Below are 20356 nucleotides of genomic sequence, written 5' to 3' on the forward strand. Positions count from 1 at the left end.
ATTTCGAAGTGTAGGGGTGCACACCACCTTCACAAAAACGCCCAAAATGGGCACATTAGCCAATCACGGATATATGGGACTCGGTTTGTTTGTTCTGTATAGACTGAAAAACGGCAGAACCGATTTTCTCGAAATTTTCGCATATTGTGTTGGTCTGGCAGAAAACATAGGTTATATAATTTTTCGGTATCGAAAGGGGGAGAACCCTCCCCCTTATACCAAAAATACAATCGAAAATCAAAAGTGGACCGATCGCGACAATATAGGTATCAAATGAAAGGTATTGGAGAGTAGAATACGAATTTAAATTTGAGTTGAAGTACCCATCGGGCCGCCTCAACCCCAAAACTCCCCCAAACAGACATATTGGATGTTCATTTCCACATGGGGCTCAAATGAAAGGTATTCGGGAATAGATTTCGAATCTGGCATACAAAATCAGATCGAAGTATAGGGGGTCACGTCACACCTCAAAAACGCCATTAAACTCATTATGACTATATGATACTTTTTGAACCGATTTGCTTAAAATTTTCATAGATTGTGTACGTTTGTCTGGAGGGAAACATAGTCTATATAATTTTTAGATATCGGGCATCCCAATTTGAGTTGTCATAGTTTACTTAAATTGCAAAATTCAAATCTCTAGCTTAATTACCAAACAAAAAGTACCAACCGCAGTACCAAACGTACCATTTTTTCCACTTCCGATACTATTTTGGAAAATTTTTTTAAAATTCAATTCCAAAATTCTAGCCCCATCCGTTCGTGCTGGGTAAAAAGTCACCATTTCGTACATTTTAGTACCTAAACGTACGAATATCACAAAACCCCGTGTTATCGCGCGCCTACGACCCAAACCCCACATTCGTGCCAAATTTTATGACTCTAGCCTTAGCCGTTAGGGCTGGGCGTTGATCAGTCAGTCAGCTAATCAGTCAAACACGCGTCTCTTATATATAGAGACAAAATTTCATCAAAATCGGACCACGGAATCGAGGGACCCCTGACCCTCGATTCTGTGAATAGGTCGAAATTAAGTCTTCAAAAATATTTATTGAAATTTGTCTATAGAAATAATTTTAGGAAAATGTTGTTTGTGACAGAGAAGCATAATAAAAAGACTTTAAAAATATTAATACCAAATTTTAATTTTGTTTTTAAAAAATAATCTTGAGAGAGTTTTTCACTGAAACATTGTCCCTAATAAAAATTCATCGAAATGTTGTCTGTAGAAAAAATTTTATATTTTTTTTTTTATAAAAATGTTGTCCTTGGAAAAAGTTTTAAATAAATTAGTTTTTACAAAAATTTTGTCTATAGAAAAATTTTAAAAGAAATTTTATCTTAATAATTTTGAAGAGGCTCCGGTCCGTACTGATGTTTTGTCATAAGAGAATATTACGCTGAAATTTTGTTTTGAAAAAATATCATTAACATTTTTTTAGAAAAAATTACATTAAAAATTTCTTTTTACTAAGAAATTAACTACAATTTTGGCCTTAAGAAAAATTATTTTAAGGCTGTCCTGGCCTCAGCAAAATGTTACCCTTGCAGAATATTATAAATATAAAATTTTGTTATTATAAAAAATGTTAATGAAATTTTTGTTTAGAATAAGTTTAATTTTATATGTTTCTTTGGATAAAATCATTTTGGGGCGGGCTCGGCCCGAACCCCCCCCCCCCTAGGCTACGTTCCTGGCTGCCATATAAATCGATCTCGGATCTTGACTTCTTGAGCCACTAGACGACTCAATTCTTATCCGATTTAGCTGAAGTTTTGCATGAAGTGTTTTGTTATGACTTTCAGCAACTGTGCTAGATATGATTCAAATTGGTACATAACTTGATATAGCTGCCATATAAACCGATCTGAGATCTTGACTTCTTGAGCCCCTAGAGGGTTCAAATATAAACCGATTTGGTTGAAATGTTACGTAAAATGTTTGGTTTGTCTTAACTACAAACAAAAATAACAGGTTATAAGAGATTTAGACCAGGTATGGTCTAAATCGGTTATATAGCTGATATAGCTCCCATATAAACCGATCTCCCCATTGTACTCTCTAAGCCTCTAGAGGGCGCAATTCTTATCCGATTTGGCTGAAAATTTGAACAACGGCTTCTTCCATGACCTTCAACATATGTGTCAAATATGATCTGAGTCGGTCTATAGCCTGATACAGCTCCCTTATAAACCGATCTCCCGATTTTACTTCTTAAGCCCTTAAAGTGCGCAATTCTTATCCGAATTGGCTGAAATTTTACTCAACAACTTCTTCTATGGTGCCCAACATTCAATGCAATTATGGTCCGAATTGAACCATAAATTGATATAGTTCCAATAGCGTTGCAATTCTTATGCATTATCCTTTGTTTGCTTAAAAGAGATGCCGGGCAAAGAACTTGACAAATGCGATCTATGATGGGGGTATATAAGATTAGGGCCGACCGAACTTAAAAAGCTTTAACTTGTTTAAAGTTTCTTCATGAGGGTCTATTTGATAACTCAATAGGCGCGCAAGATCAAAATTTTGCCAGTTTTATACATGGGTACCATACATTAAGTTAATATGGTCTCATAATAGCATAGAATAAGCTGAAAAGCGCAGTGCTGGTATTAGTATTACATAGTCGGTTCTGCCCCACTTTTGTCTTTCCTTACTGGTGGAAATTTAATAAAATTCAAAAATGATAACATTGTATCATTTATACCACCACTTTCCTGGGATTTTCATTTGTTTTGCTGCTCTTCCTTTAATAATACATGATGGTTATATTAAAACTCATTCATTCATTATTAAACATGGAATAAAATGCAATAAACCTATAATTGGAGCAAATATCATTCGTTTATATGACATTGTTTTGTAACATTCCGTTGTAGGAAACACAACTCACATTTACCGTAGAATATAATTTCAGGCACATGAGGTTGTTTTTAATCATGAAAATTAATATCCATTGATTTAAAATTGGTTTTAATAAATGTCAGAAAGCGTGTGCGAGAAATCACTTCTTATTTCAGTCAATATGAAAATTTAATTTGAACCTCAAAAAAAAAAAGGCACAACAAACTGTGCATATATAAAAAGTTTAATGAAAATATGTATGAATCAGGGCCGTAGCTGGGGTGGGGGGACCGGCCCGAGCCCCCCCACATTACTATTTCTCGAAAGTTAGCGCATATAACGTACTTTTTATTATTTTGTATTTCTAATATGCCCCCCCCCCAAAAAAAAATAAAATCCTGACTACGTCCCTGGGGTGTACATATAACAAAAAAAGAATAAACATATTGTATTTCTCCATTACCTGACAATAATGTCAAAATAAATGAAATGTAAAAGGGTTTAAAAAGGACAAGAATTATAATTACACACAGCAGAAAATATGTATGTACGAACCCTTTTGTTATACGCATGATGTTGTAATACTTCCGGATGGTAAATGTCAGAAGCAGCTATGCCAGAGGGCCGAAAGGCAACTTTTGCTCCCCATATTGTAATAGTGAGAGCAGCGGAGCAGGTTTGGTTCAACTTTTATATGGGCAATTTTAATGAATTACAAAGACTTTATTTGATTCTGGACTTGTGGGTGTGGTACCACCACCAAAGGGCAGAGGGAGAGTAAGTATGTCCGCCTATGACGCTTAACACCGGGATTCGAATCCTGGCGAGATATTTAGGCGGTGGTTATCCCCTCTAAATGATGGCGGCGTTTGAGAGGTACTGCGCCATGTGAAAACTTCTCCCCAAAGAAGTGTCGTAATGCGGTACTCCTTCGGAATCGGCTGCAAAGAGGAAGTTCCTTATAATTGAGTTTAAACTTGAGTCGGATATCAATCATTGATATGTGAGAAGTTCACCCCTGTTCTTGAATGGAATTTTTAAATTTGCATTTGCAATACAACACAGTGTTCCAAATTTCAGTGAAATCGTATAATAAATGCTCGTTTTACCGATGTCGACCATTTCCGTTTGGAACATTGGGTGGCCTACTGCAACTCACCGTTTAAAATTTAAGCTCAACCGGAAAATAAATGCGCTTTAAACCTTAAGTTGGTCTATGTCGAAATAAAGTCCGATGTGGACCATCTTCGTTTCGAACAGCGTGAGGCCTATTGCAACTCACTTTTTAAACTTTTAACGAAATTAGCCAATAAATGTGGCTGTTGTGGGCTAAAGATCCAATCTCGAAAAAACGGTCTATATGGCAGCTATGTCGAAAACTGATCCGATCTGGACCATATTCGGTTCGGATGGGAGAGCATAGTTCAAAGAAATATAATCGAGATTGGTTAATAAATGGTCCTATAAAGTACATATATTCTTGATCGTCATAAAAATCTAGCAAAAATCTAGGCGTTCTAGCATGTCCGTCCATCTTTCTGTTTAAATCACGCTACAGTCTTTAAAAATAAAAATATTGAGCTGCAACTTTCCGTAGATTCCTTTTTTCGTCCATAGGGAAGTTAAGTTCGAAGATGATCTATATCTATCGGGCTATATCTCGATTTAAGGTCTAAGGTCCATAAAAGCCACATTTATTATCAGATTTTGCTGAGATTTGAGACAATGAGTTGTGTTAGGCCATCCATATCCTTCTTAAATTTATTCCAGATCGGTCCAGATTTGGATATAGCTGCCATATAGACCCATCTCTTGATTTTAGGTCTTTGGCCCATAAAAGCCAAATTTATTATCCGATTTTGCTGAAATTTGGGATAGTGAGTTGTGTTAGACCACTCGACATCCTTCTTCAATTTGACCCATATCGGTCCAAATATGGATATATGTAGCTGCCATAAAAGGCACATTTATTGTCCGATTTTGCCGAAATTTGGGACAGTGAGTTATGTAAGGCCCTTCGACATCTTCTTTCAATTTGGTTCAGATCGATCCAGATTTGGATATAGCTGCTATATATACCGATTTAAAGTTTTGGGCCCATAAATGACGCATTGATTATCCGATTTTGCTAAAATTTGGGACAGTGAGCTGTGTTAGACCACTCGACATCCTTCTTGAATTTGACACAGATCGGTCCAGATATGGATATATGTAGGTGCCATATACACCGATCTCTGGATTGAAGGTCTTGGGCCCAAACAAGGCGATTTATTGTCCGATTTTGCCGAAGTTTGGGACAGTGAGTTATGTAAGGCCCTTCGACATCTTATTTCAACTTGGTTCAGATCGATCCAGATTTGGATATAGCTGCTATATACCCCGATCTACCGATTTAAGATTTTGGGCCCATAAATGACGCATTTATTGTCCGATTTTGCCGAAATTGGGGACAGTGAGTTAAGCCCTTCCACATCCCACCACCATAGGATGGGGGTATACTAATCAAGTCATTCCGTTTGTAACACCTCTAAATAGTGATCTAAGACCCCATAAACTATGCATATTCTCCATCATCTGGACATTCTGAGTCAATCTAGCCATGTCCGTCCAAACGTTTGTCGAAATCACGATAGGGATCGAACTCGTAAAGCTAGCCACTTGAAATTTTGTACAGATACTTCTCATTGATGTAAATCGTTGGGGTTTGCAAATGGGCCACATCGGTTCAGAGTTGGATATAGCTCACATACAAAACGATTTACCGATTTGACTTCTTGATTTCCTGGATGCCGCAATTTTTGTCCAATTTGACTAAAATTTTGCAGATAGTGGTCCATTATATCTTCCAAAAACTGTGCCAAGTACGGTCTAAATCGGTTTATAACCTAAAATAGCTCCCATATAAACCGACATCTCGATTTGATTTTTTAAGCTCCTGGAAGCCGCAATTTTTGTTCAATATGGCTACAATTTTAACCGGATATAGATCCCACATAAACCGATCTCCCGATCCCATAAAACCCATGAGGTTGGGGCGCTGGGACAGTAACCCGCCCCCGGAAAACTATGAGAACTGCTATGAGAAACAAAGGAATAGTAACAACGGACCCCAACAAACGTTGACAATTTGCGGATCTGCACCTGAAATGTCCGCACTCTTTATAGAGAAGGTGTAGTTTATGCGCTGGCGGGTGTATTAGAGAGAGTAGAAGGCAGATATTGCCTGGGAATGGCGTCACTACAACACCGAACGGGGACGAACTATACTATAGCTGCCATAACACGAGGCATTAATTTGACTGTGGATTTGTGGTTAGTCGGAGACTGAAACACCTTGTCACCAGCTGCTAGTGTCCGACGTTGACGGTGAAGAGGATAGCGCAGAACCCATCAATGACGATGGTATAGAATGTTTACCTCCTAGTCAGAATGAGGTCCAAGTAGCAGTGACCCAGCTAAAGAACAACAAAGCAGCAGGAGCCGACGGGTTGCCCGCTGAACTATTTAAGACCGGAGGCGACACGCTGATAAAGCGAATGAGCTGTATGTGCTGTATGACGACGATAGCATAGTTACACTCATCAAAATACAACGGCTGCGTTGGCTAGGTCATGTTGTCAGAATGGATGAAGAAGTACACGCAAACCGGGAAACCGGAAAAGCCCAATCGAAAGATCAAGTGGTGGGAGACTCCTAGAAATTTGGTGTCAGAGATTTTAGAATGAGCGCAGAAGATCAAGGCGCTTGGAACGCCATTTTACGTTCGGCTAGTGGAACAAATGTTCTGTTACAGCCAATTAAAGAAAGAAAGAAGGTAAATTTTTAGCAGAATACATGGTGGTGGGTTCCCAAGATTCGGCCCGGCCGAACTTAGCACGCTTTTACTTGCTTAATTTGACCCTGGTCGGTCCAGATGTGGCTATAGCTGCCATATAGAACGATCTGTCGAATTAATCTTTCTTTCTTTCTTTAATTTGGCCCAGATCGGTTTAGATTTGGATATAGCTGCCTTATATACCGATCTCTCGATTTAAAGACTTGGCCCCATAAATAGCGTCTGATTTCGCTTAAATTTAACACATTGACTTATGTTAGGCTCTTCGACATCTGTGTCCTATATGGTTTAGATCGATCTATATTTGGATATAGCTGCAAAAAAAAAACAATATTTTGTTCTACAAATCGGTCCGGATTTGAGTATAACTGCCATGTAGAACGATCTCTCGAGTTAAAGTCTTGGGCCCATAAAAGGTGCATTCATTGTCAGATTTCACTGATTTTTAAAACAGTGAATTATGTTAGGCTTTTCAATATCCGTGTCTTATATGGGTTAGATCTATCTATATTTGGATATAGCTGTCAAAAAGACCAATATTTTGTTCTTCAAAACTTAACAATGAGTTGTATTTATTAGACCACTCAATGTCCGTGACGAATTTGTTCCAAATCAGATATATGGATGCATAAATTATGAATTTTTCAACGGATTATGATGAAGGGTGGTTTACATATATACCCGAGATGGTGGGTATCCATAGTTCGGCCAGGCCGAACTTAATGCCTTTTTACTTGATATTAGGTGCCATACAATTCTCTCATTTCTTTCAAAACGATATGTAATCCCTAGATAATTTTTACTACTATGCTAACGGAAAATATTGACTTTTATTTAATGTTTTTTGTACTGAAGCTTAAATAAGCATGGCATTTTTTCTCTTTTGCTTTATTTTCAGAAATAAAACGCAGCTCTTTAAATGGAAAGTGTTAATGGTTATTGACGGAAAAAATTAAAGCAAATGTTGCAAAATAAATGAAACTAAAAATGAAGCGAGAAAGCAAGCAACGCGAATGTAATGCATAACAACGAAAACCATTTGAAACTCCTCCTGCCACACAACCAGGAGTTACATCGAAAAGGTTATCAAAGCTTTATTGATGTTTAAATGTTCAAGGACCCACCCAACAGGCCAACAAACAGCGTGACACGTGTCAACTTTAGTTGCTCAACGTTCCTGGAAAATTTTTGTATTCAAAAATAAAAATGGTAAGTAACACTTAGATAACGATTAGTTACTTGGTAACTGGCGAGAATTGACTGACCGAGCAAAATATGTAATCCATAGTCCATTGTTTCCATTTTATGAACCATCATAGCATGAAGAGTCCAAACAAAAATTCATTGTTGCAAAAAACTCAAGTAGCATGAAAACCCTTTTGGGGTTTAAATGTTAAAAAAAAAACTTTAAAAAAATTTTCAATTGCGAGCAAAGTTCCATGGTTGAACATGGTTAGAGCCAACAAGCCAAAAAGAAAATAATAATAATCAACGAAAACAAGTAAAAAGGCATTAAGTTCGGCCGGGCCGCCACAATCTGGTGAAAATTGGATAACTTATGCATCCAAATTCGGCACGGACATTGAGTGGTCTAATAAATATAAGTCACTGTTCAATTTTGTATTAAAAATTTCAGCGAAATCGGATAAAGAATAAAGATTTTATGGGCTTTAGGCCCTTCATCGGCAGATCGCTCGGTATGGCAGCTATATCTAAATATAGTCCGATCTGAATCATATTTGGTTCAGATGTCAGAAGGTTTGAAATAACCCACTGTTTTAAATTTCAGCGAAATCGCGTTATAAATAAAGCTTTTATGACCTTCAGACCCTTTATCGGGAGATCGGTCAATATGGTAGCTATATCTAAATATTGGCCGATCTGAACCACATTCGGTTCAGTGGTCGGGAAGCCCTAAACTACTCACTGTTTCAAATTTCAGCGAAATTGGGAAATAAATAAAGCTTTTATGGGCTTCAGACCCTTTATCGGGAGATCGGTCTATATGGCAGCTATATCTAAGTATAGTCCGATCTGAACCATATTTAGGTCAGATGTCGGGAGGCTTAAAATAACTCACTGTTGCAAATTTCAGCAAACAACCTACCGCAACGCAGAACTTTTGGTGAAAATTTGGCCGAAGATCCACTTTTTTTATATCCACCACCGAAGGATGGGGATATATTCATTTTGTCCTTCCATTTGCAACACATCGAAATGTCCATTTCCGACCCTATAAAGTATATATATTCTTGATCAGCGAAAAATCTAAGACGATCTAGCCATGTCCGCCCGTCTGTCAGTTGAAATCACGCTACAGTCTTTAAAAATAGAGATATTGAGCTGAATCTTTGCACAGATTCTTTTCTTGGTCCATAAGCAGGTTAAGTTCGAAGATGAGCTATATCGGACTATATCTTGATATAGCCCCCATATAGACCGATCCGCCGATTTAGGGTCTTAGACCCATAAAAGCCGCATTTATTGTCAGATTTTGCCGAAAATTGGGATAGTGAGTTGTGTTAGGACCTTGTATATCTTTCTTCAATTTGGCAGAGATCGGTCCAGATTTGGATATAGCTGCCATATAGAGCGATCCGTTGATTAAGGTCTTAGGAACATAAAAGCCACATTTATTATACGATTTTTCTGAAACTTGGGACGCTGAGTTGTGTTAAGCTCTTCGACATCCTTTTTCAATTTGAACTAGATCAGTCCAGATTTGGACATAGCTGCCACATAGACCGATCTCTCGATTTAAGGTTTTGGGCCCATAAAAATCGCATTTATTGTCCGATGTCAGGCGCCTCGGTAGCCGAGTTGGTAGAGTGCTTGGATTACCAATGCAGGGGGTCATGGGTTCGATTCCCGCCAGAAGCCTTGGTCTGTCGCTACTGTGGTATCACAATGGACCATAAAATTGTCTAAGTTAGTCTGTAAAGGACTGCCACTCTTACCTAACCTAACCTTGTCCGATGTCGCCGAAATTTGGGACAGTAAGTTGAGTAACGGTTTTTGGCTTTCTTCTTCAATTTGGCTCAAATCGGTCCAGATTTGGATATATCTGCCATTTAGACCGATCTCTCGATTTAAAGTCTTGGACCCATAAAAGGGGCATTTATAATCCGATTTCACTGAAATTTGACATAGTGACTTATGTAAGGCTTTCCGACATGCGTGTCGTATATGGTTCAGATCGGTTTATTTTTAGATATAGCTACTAAAAAGACCAATATTTTGTTATACACAATTGAGTAATGACTTGTACTTATTAGTATTTGGTCCAAATGGGAACATTTTACGATATAGCTGCTATGGTGCATAAGGTATGCATTTTTCACCGAATTTTGACGAAATGTGGTTTACAAATATACCCGAGGTGGTGGGTATATAAAGTTTGGTCCGGCCGAACTTAACGCCTTTTTACTTGTTTTAATTAAAGGTCAGCAGACAGTGTTTGCTGATATAACCACACTAATTTTTCTGGGTGTATATATTTCGTCAAGTCAGAGTCGTTACGCCGTTGATTCTGAAATTCATCTGCCAACATGCTTCTGCTGTCTATTTAATGAACAATGTGGCAAAACTATGTAGGAACTTTGACTTCTCACCCCTTATTTCCTCACATCAAATGTAACTACGACATATAATGTAAAGTTCTGCTTTAACTTTCAGCATCAATGCCACAAGTCTAAAAGACTAGCATTCATTTGCCTTCAGCATAAAATCGTCCTGACTATTTGTTTGAAGGTAACCTAAAATAACCCAACCCCCGCAGTTGTAGATGCGTATAAAATTTAAATAAGTCCATTAGTAGCATAATGAAGGCCCAGATGTTGCCAGCTTTTAATTAGGTGACCCCACACTATTTGTAATCTTTTCTCTTGTTCACTTAAACTGTTGATTTTTCTTTTACTTTCAAGCATCAAACTATACTGTAAACGGTGTGTGTTTCTTATACCCTCCACCATAGAATGGGGGTATACTAATATCGTTATTTCGTTTGTAACACATCGAAATATTGATCTGAGACCCAATAAAGTATGTAGATTTTTAATTAGCTATGGTAATATCGCCCAGATAGGACCATATTTGGGTATAGACGACACTCAACAACAAGGTATAGAGGTCTACCAAAACCCACTGTTGCAAATTTCACCGAAATCGGATGAAAAATGCTTATTTTATAGGCTCAATATTCTACAGGGTGGCTGATGAATATTGCTACAATGATGAATATTGCTACATTTTTTTTTCGGTGTATGGAATACATTTTTCTTTTATTCATGTTAAATTAAATTATTAAATTAATTATTAAATTATTATTAATTAAATTAATTAATTAATTAATTAAATTAATTATTAAATTATTATTATTAAATAGAAAAAAAGTTATTACATTTTTTTTTGGTAGCGGCTTTCATCAGCCACCCTGTATATATATATTCAATTTCATTTCGGTCTGTATGGCAGCTATATCCAAATATGGTTCGATCTGGACGATATTCAAAAAAAAAAAGGTGAAGAGGGGTATCAAAGCTAACTGTATCAAATTTCATCGAAATCGGATGAAAACTGCTCCTTTTATAGGCTTCATACTCTATATATCGGGTGACCGGTCTGTATGGCAGCTATATCCAGATGAGCTCCGATCTGAACGATATTCAACAAAAAGGTGAAGAGGTATACCAAAACGCATTGTTTCAAATTTAATCGAAATCGGATGAAAAATACGACTTTTATGGACTCAGTACCCTATGTCGGGTGATCGGTCTATATGGCCGATATATGTAAATATGGTCCGATCTTGACCACATTTGACAGGATTGGGTTAGGGCCTACCAGAACTCACTGTGCGGGTAATAAATGGATCCTTTATGGCCTTAAAACCCTAATCAGGAGGTCGGGTGGTCGGTCTATAAGGCAGCTATATCCAAATATGGTCCAATCTGGACCACACTTCACAGAAATGGGTAGGGGTCTACCAGAACTCAATGCGCCAAATTTCATTGAAATCGGATGAAATATGACCTCAAGATTTTAAGTCTGCAGATCGGTCTATATAGCGGTTAAATATAACTAAACTTCGATTTGATGAGATCAGAAGGTCAGGTTTATATACAAAGAATACAAAAACATCAAAAACTGTTTGGAAAATGTTTTTATATCAAAGATATCTGAAAAATTATAAATACCCAGCTTTTGGGTGTATATGGGAAAATACCCAGGTATTTATCCAATTAAACGGTTCCATCTCTATAAATGGGCCATATCAGTCCATGTTTTGATATAGCTGCCTTATAAACCGATCCTGGATGTTGACTTCTTAAGCCTCTACAGGGCGCAATTTTTATCCGACTGGCAAATAAAAATATGCATGAGGTGGTTTGTTATGACATCTAACAACTGTGTTCAGTATGACTTAAATCGGGACACAATCTCTTGAGCCTCTAGATGGCGCTATATTTACAGATTTCGTTGAAATTTTACATGATGTATTTAGCTTGGATATCCAATAATTATTATAAGTATGGTTTACATCTGTTCATAACCGGATGTATCTCTCATATAAACCGATCTCCCGGTAATACCTCTTGGACCTATAAAGTGCGCAGTTATTATTGGATTTGGCTAAAATTTAGGATGAAGTGTTTTGTGTTGACCTCCAAAACATATGCCAAGTATGGTCTAAATCGGTTCAATAACTTGATATAGCTCCGGGCAAAGAACTTAACAATTGCGATCCATGGTGGAGGGTATAGAAGATTCGGCCCAGCGGAACCAAGCACGCTTTTAATTGTTTTTTCACTTGCTTTTACTATCATTATCACTTTGTGCGCACAGGAAAAAAAATGTTTACTTTTCGTAGAGTGAACTTCTGTGCGCAAAAAAAAAACGTAAAGATAACAAATTGCCCTTTCGAATGTAGGATGTTTACAAAGGCTTAAGAAAATAACATCATGGAGTAAAGAAGAAAACTCTTTTCTACTTCCATAATTCAAACCCAGAATGGGCAAGTCCATTTGTTAAAGAAATTGGAAAATACTTGCCAAGTAGTAACTTTCTTGGCTGTCACAGAGAGAAAGTGCACAGATAAACCAAAACAAACTCATGCCGTAGAAAGCTCCCAGAATTCGCAGAATGCCAACATTTTGAAGTATGCTTGTGTGCGTATTTTGCAAGGATGCAGCATCCTGCAAGATAAGCATGTGTTACATCAACAACAATTCAACAGTTTTTCGTTTTCCTATGGACATTGAACATTTTTCTTTGAAATTTTAGATACACATGCTCATATTTACCAGCCTTGTGTATAGCAGTACTTTCTTGGTATTTCTTTCCATAGTAGTTCATAAGAATCTGCTCAATGCCTCGGGTAGAGACTGATGATATGTTGGTAAGGAAAAATTAATACAGAACTCAATAAAATTTCTTATAATAGGGGTGTTTTATTTACCCACTAAGCGGAATTTCTCGCTTAGTTTGTATGGGGAAAGACCAAGACCATGGATTCGCTTAAAAGTGTTCAGAAAAGAACTTAGTTAAAGGGCACATGTGTACTTCCTGTACCAAATATCTGCCAAAGCTGGCAAAAATTTAAGCTTCTAGGAGCCGTTTGATATTAAACGGGAGATCGTTATATGTGAGAACTATATCAGGTTAAAGATCGATTTGGACCATACTTATAACGGATGTTGGAAGTCATAACACAACACAATGTGCAAAATTTCAGTCAAATAGGATGGCAACAGATGCTTGCAGGGGCTTAAGTTGTCAACTCGGGAGATTGGTTTATATCAGGTTGTAGACCAATCAATCATACTTGACACGGTTGTTGTAAGTCATAACAGAAGACTGCGTTCAAAATTCCAGACATATTGCATATTAATTGCGTCTTCCAGGGGTTCAAAATATCAAATCGGGAGACCGGTACACGTCATATTCTCTCGGTCATCGTACAAAGCTTCATACCTGCCCAGAAGCTCCCACAGGCAATAAGCTGGCGATTTCTGGGTTATGAGGCGCTTCGTTTTCCCCCCACCAACAGCCTTGCCGATGGTTAAAATAAGCCCATTGTATTTAACCAGTCTCGACCTCGAATGCCAATGCTAGAGATTTCGGTCCGCATATATACTGACATTCGTATTGCAAAATGCAAATTTTTCCCATAAACATTCCACTAAGGAACAGGGGCAAACATTCGTATTGGGCAGACGCATTTAAATCATCTCCATTGGCTTCAGGATACCGAAAACCTTCGCCAGATAGACTTTACCCCCTTCAGAAGACTATATGACTCCCTCCCTCCCGGCACGGGTGGTTTTCAAGATCATCAAGAGAAGCTCAGCTGGGATCTACAGCGCGCCGACAACAAATTGCGGATAGTGGGATGCCCTAAATCCGCCCCATGCCACTATGGACATACACCTAAGCCAGTAATCAGCTTGTTGTGCGCTCTAAAAACTAAAAAGGATTAGGAATTCCGTGCTACTTACAAAATCCTTAATTGTTTTCAATACCACTCCCTAAGTTGGCTCATGTCTGGTATTGTGTCTCTGTTAGACGCGAAAGCAGGGTAATGACAAAGGAAATGCTGCAACGTCTCATCATCTTTCCCGCATGCCCTACACAGGCTTTTTCAATTGCCGCACCGATTTTACATAAGTGAGCTGGTAGTCCTATGTGTCCCGTTATGATACCAACAGCTATACTGACCTCCTTCTTCCTTCCTTTCAGTAATAGCCTCGTCTCCCTCTCTCCCTTAAATCGGACTGCGTCGACCCGAAAGCCTTCGGGTTAACCAAGTTTATTGACGGCAGTACTCTGGCCTTCACCGCCAAATCGTTTGCCCTTTCATTCCCCCTTACTCCGTTATGGCCCAGCAACCAAACGATGCGGATTTTGCCATCCTCAGAGATGACGTTAAACTCCTTCTTACACTGCAAGACTGTTCGTGACCTTACCGTCCTGGTTGTTATTGCCCTTATGGCAATTTTACTGTCGGTAAAGATGTTCACACTCGACGTCCTGGCGTTAGCACCACACCACTTCACGCATTACGTGATCGCCCGGATCTCCGCCTGCAGGACCGTATTATGGTCAGGCAGTTTAAAATAGATCTCAGTCCCTGGGTTCTCAATGTAAGCCCCCAGGCCCACTCTGTCCTCTAGCTTTGATCCATCCGTGTAACATGATCTTCCAGATTGCAATACTAGGATTCCCTCAATCCAAGACTGTGCAGATGGCAGCGGTGCCTCGCACTCGACTTCAAGGTTCATCCCAAGTATCCGATCGGAAACCTCTACCCTTCCTTCCAGGTTTCCTATCGTCGCCTCGATTATATAGCGATGGTATGAGCTGCTCCCATTCTCAATCCATTTTCCCATCGTCTTAAGTCTCGTAGCCGCAGTGGCTGCCTCACACTTAATCTGTATGTCAATGGGTCGGATATCTAGAATGATCTCCGGTGCCTTAGTGGGCATGGTCCTCATCGCTCCGCCTATGCCAAGACTACATGTTCTCTGAACCTGTGTATGGTCCTTATTTTGCACTTTTTCTCCATAGCAGTCCACCAAACTACTGAGGCGTAAGTAAGTATTGGTCTAATCACGCTCCTGTAGAGCCAGTGGACTATCCTTTAAAGCCTATTGGAGTAGGGTAGAAATGAACTCTAAAGACTCAACATCTGCGGTGGTGGCGTCAGATCGTAGCGTGTTGTCCTCCCCTCCTATAGGTGTGGGTTGGCATCTGTAGTCGAGAGTATTGCTTCAAGCGCACAACAAGTCGTCAGACTAATTAATGAGGAAGAGATGGATAAACCAGAGGGATGTATAGCTCGTCCCCAGCCTTTAAGTAAAGGTGGTGTTTCTAACTCGGATTTATACAGCGACTGTGTCAATGAAGCAGTCATCGCAGCCGAATCGAGAGATGAGAGCATTGGGATGACAGCAGAAGTGAGCGATGGCTTTGCAAAGCTCACAAGCAGACCGAGAAAGCGATCCGGTGCACCACGAAGGAGACAGAGAAGTATGTACCGGCAGCGTAATCGGGCGAAAGTGCAGGATGCTGCAAGGGATATAACTGACATTCCAAGCATTTCTACGGAATCTGGAAAAAGACTAAGATCTCCCGAAGAGCATAACACTGCTAAAATGCTGAAGAAGAAAAAGAGCTACCCGCTCTCAAGTACTCTGGGAAAACCAAGCCAGACTTCGGATAGGGTATTAAAAATCAGGTTCAAGTGATAGGCAGTTGCCTACCCTCAAAACACCTTCCAAAATGTGAATATTTGTCAATCGGGTTCAATAAAAGGTATTTGGTAGTAGATAAACAAATTGCACTGGGGAGATACATATGGTGGTCTTCGAGAAAGTTATTTTTCTCGTGGTGCTAATGAAGGCGCAGCAGAGCGGACCGGGTACAGCCATATACTCGCTGTACCCGGTCCGCTCTGCTGCATATACACGTTTGACAGGACAATTAGAACACTAAATTTTATATAGTTTGAAGTAAATTGCAATTGCCATAAATTGACATATCGGTTGAAAGAAATACATGGGATCTTAATTTATAACTCATTCGATTTTTATAAAAAAATCAATAGAGTTCAATAGGTAATTATGTAGGGTATAAAAATCACCTCAAAGAGTTGCATGGCATATGTCCGGGCCTTTGGAAAAGAGCAGGCAGTATGCCATCCGGTCCCTCCAAAACCATCTTACCCTTCGTTATCATATCCTCAACAACAAACAGTGACTCGGCATTGTTTTGTATTACAGGAACATCTATATGACATTCGGCCACATCTAACCTTCGGCTACGCAAGAACACCCGGAAAGTACTTCGTGGCCAGAAGCTCGAGCTGGATTCCGTCCTGGTTCCTTCTTTCTGCCACCGCACATATGGTCTTGTCTCCTGTTATTCCAATCATTGGATATGCGTTTTGCTAATCAAATCGCGTTGATGCATACGCTTCATTGCCGTGTCGCATCTGGTCCCAAATAGTTAGACATTGACTTCTGCTTTGTTCTTTCAGCCGGTTTACTGCTACTTGGGCCTCAGTCTGACTAGATGGTAAACTGCAAATTTGCCCATGAACATTGCATTAAGGAACAGGGGCAAACTTCTCACGTATCAATGATTGCTCTCCGATTCAAACTTAAGCTCAATTATACCCGAGCCCATATGGCGTGCCGCAGTGCGACACCTCTTTGGGTCGAAGTTTTAACATGGCAAAGTGCCTCACAAATGTCGCCAGCATTAGGAAGGGATAACCACCGCTGAAAATATTTTTATACAATCCACCATAGGATGGGGGTATACCAATTTCGTCATTCTGTTTGTAACTCATCGAAATATTCGTCTAAGACAGCATGAAGTATATATATTCTTCGATCTAGCTATGTACGTCCGTCGGTCCATCCGTCCGTCCGTCTGTCCATCCGTACTTCCGTCCCTCCGTCTGTCAGTCCGTCTGTCCGTCCATCAGTCCGTCCGTCTGTCTGTCGAAAGCACGCTAACTTTCGAGGGAGTAAAGCCAGCCACTTGAAATTTTGCACAAATAGTTCCTATTAGTGCAGGTCGGCTCGGATTGTAAATGGGCTATATCAGTCCATGTTTTGATATATCTGCCATATAAACATATCTGGGGTCTTGACTTCTTGGGCGTCTATAGGGCGCAATTTCTATCCGATTTGGCTGAAATTTTGCACAACGTGTTTCGATATGGCTGTGTTAAGTATGCTTTAAATCGGCCCATAACCTGATATAGCTGCCATATAAACCGATCTGGGATCTTGACTTTTTAAACCTCCAGAGGGCGTAATTATTGGGTTGCCTAAAAAGTAATTGCGGATTTTTTAAAAGAAAGTAAATGCATTTTTAATAAAGCTTAGAATGAACTTTAATCAAATATATAATTGCTATTTTCTTCGATAACCTTTTGCCATCTTCCTGGCAAATTTAGTATTCCACGCTCATAGAACTTCCGGCCTTTATCTGCAAAAAACTGAACCAAGTGCGATTTTATAGCCTCATCATTGCCGAAAGTTTTACCATTTAAGGAGTTCTGCAAAGATCGAAATAAATGGTAGTCTGATGGTGCAGGGTCAGGGCTATATGGTGGATGCATCAAAAGTTCCCAGCCAAGCTCACTCAGTTTTTGGCGAGTGACCAAAGATGTGTGCGGTCTAGCGTTGTCCTGGTGAAATATGACACCTTTACGATTGACCAATTCTGGTCGCTTCTCCTTGATGGCTGTATTCAATTTGTCCAATTGTTGACAGTAAACATCCGAATTAATCGTTTGGTTCCTTGGAAGCAGCTCAAAATATACCACACCCTTCCAATCCCACCAAACAGATAGCATAACCTTCTTTTGGTGGATATCAGCCTTTGAAGTGGTTTGAGCTGGTTCACCATGCTTGGACCATGATCGTTTTCGACTAACGTTGTTGTAAACAATCCATTTTTCATCTCCAGTTATGATTCGTTTTAAAAACGGATCGAATTTATTGCGTTTAAGGTGCATATCACAAGCGTTGATTTGGTTTGTTAAATGAATTTCTTTCAATACATGTGGTACCCATATTAAAATTGACGCCAAACAAACAAATGTAAACAAAATTTCGCGCACTTTTTTTTAAAGCAAGCTAAAAGTAGCAGCTGATAACTGACAGAAGAAAGAATGCAATCACAGAGTCACAAGCCGTTGAAAAAATTTGTCAACGCCGACTATATTACTACTATATTACCGACAATTACTTTTTGGGCAACCCAATATTATCCGATTTGGCTGAAATTTTGTACAACGGCTTCTCCCATGACCTTCAACATACTTGTCAAATATGGTCCGAATCGGTCTATAGCCAGACACAGCTCCCATATAAACCAATCTTTGGCCCCTAAAGGGCGCAATTCTTACTCGAATTGTTTGATATTTTACACGTTGACTTCTACTATGGTCTTCAACTCATTTATGAACCAAATCGAACTGTAACTTGACATAGCTCCAATATTAACTCAATTCTGTTCTTTTATTCTTTGTTTGCCTTAAAGAAATATCGGGAAAAGACCTCGACAAAATCTATGGTGGAGGGTATATAAGATTTAGCCCGGCCGAATTTAGCACGCTTTTTTGATGTTCTCGTAAGGATTCGAACGCGGGTAAAATGCAAATTTTGCCCATGGACATTCCACTAAGGAACAGGGGCAAACTTCCTACATATGAGTGCAGTCCGATTCAAGTTTAAGCTCAATGATGAGGAACCTCCCTTTTAATAGCCGAATCTGAAGGGCGTGCAGAGCGACACCTCTTTGGGGGAAGTTTTTACATGGCAAAGTACCTCACAAATTTCGTTAACTTTAGGATGGGATAACCACCGCTGAAAAATTGTCTGATGTTCCTGCCAGGATTCTAACCCAGCCGTTCAGCGCCATAGGCGGAAATGCTAACCTCTTCGCTACGTTAGCCTTCTGACTAGGTGGTATACGTTCTGTAATCAGGAACAGAACATATGGTATCCTTGTCGCCGACAGGATCTGGGAAAAATGTTGTTTCCACACTATTTGTATCTGTACTCTAGATTTCCTTCTTTGTCTCTGCAGGAGGATGTGGAATGTCTAATTCTTTGGTAGAATTTCTGGCTAATATTTCGATTACTGAATATTTGAATTCACTCACGTCTTTCAATTTCTCTTCTTTCTGAAAAGCAAGATGAAAGGATTTGAAGTAAGTTACAATTAAAATTTAATTCGATATAATTCCGCAAGCAATGTCTTCCTTGCGTATAAGGTAAAGTTTCAATGAAATGTAACATTGTTAAAATTCTACTGAAAACTGTTGAAGAGACTGCAACTCTATGTAAATGGTGGTTATTACATGTTTGGGAACCTTTTTAATAACCAAAGCATACTCGTATGCAGTAATTAAAACCTATGTATGTTGTACCCAAATTCAAATTCAAATTCAAATATCTTATGGGCAGGAAATCTGAACTTTCCATTCAAAACAAATTACTTTTATATAATCAACAATTAAAACCAATATGGCTATATGGCATCCAACTATGGGGTTGCACGCATAAGAAATATATCTACATGATTCAAAATTTTCAAAATAAAGTACTAAGGAGCATAGTTAACGCCCCTTGGTATGTTCGCAACAGTGATCTCCATAGAGACCTCCGCATGAACACAGTGTCAGAGGAAATATCAATTGCAGCAACGAAACATGATGCCAGATTACGCCTTCATGTAAATCCAGAAGCCATTAATCTCAATGATCCAAGTACCAGACGTAGACTGAATAGAACTAAACCCTATGATCTCTTAATATCATGAGCTTTAAACTTATTTATTTTCTTTTTGTTTCCAATGTAAAACAAATTTTCAGATAGATTATATAAAATTTACATATTTTCAATGATAATTATGTTAAATTTGAAAAAAATTGCTTGTTAGCTTCTTATTGAAAGCTAGTTGCAATTAAAATAAAAAAAAAAAAAAAAAAAAAAAAAAAAAAAAAAAAAAAATGTTGTACCCACAATATGCAACATGGTTGGGGAGGGAGGGCTATACAATTTTTTGCTTTTGAACGTAGAAAATATTTTAATGACTATGTTCAGGCAAATTTCCCAGAACATGCCATTAGCTGAGCAGCAGGAATA

At 38.9% G+C, this 20356-nt stretch overlaps 1 protein-coding gene across 1 annotated transcript in view; it reads left to right on the top strand.

Annotated features, from left to right (window-relative positions):
• Positions 1-7592: 7592 nt before the first annotated feature.
• The window catches only part of LOC106085875 (neuropeptide F receptor), a 45068-nt gene continuing 32304 nt past the window's right edge, over positions 7593-20356 (top strand). The window contains exon 1 of the mRNA XM_059362113.1: positions 7593-7898. Coding sequence (XP_059218096.1) covers positions 7896-7898 — 3 coding nt within the window. The 5' untranslated portion in view covers positions 7593-7895. The remainder of the gene's footprint in view (positions 7899-20356) is intronic.

Source organism: Stomoxys calcitrans, chromosome 2 (genome assembly GCF_963082655.1).
Source record: "Stomoxys calcitrans chromosome 2, idStoCalc2.1, whole genome shotgun sequence".
In the NCBI taxonomy this organism is placed as follows: Eukaryota; Metazoa; Arthropoda; class Insecta; order Diptera; family Muscidae; genus Stomoxys; species Stomoxys calcitrans.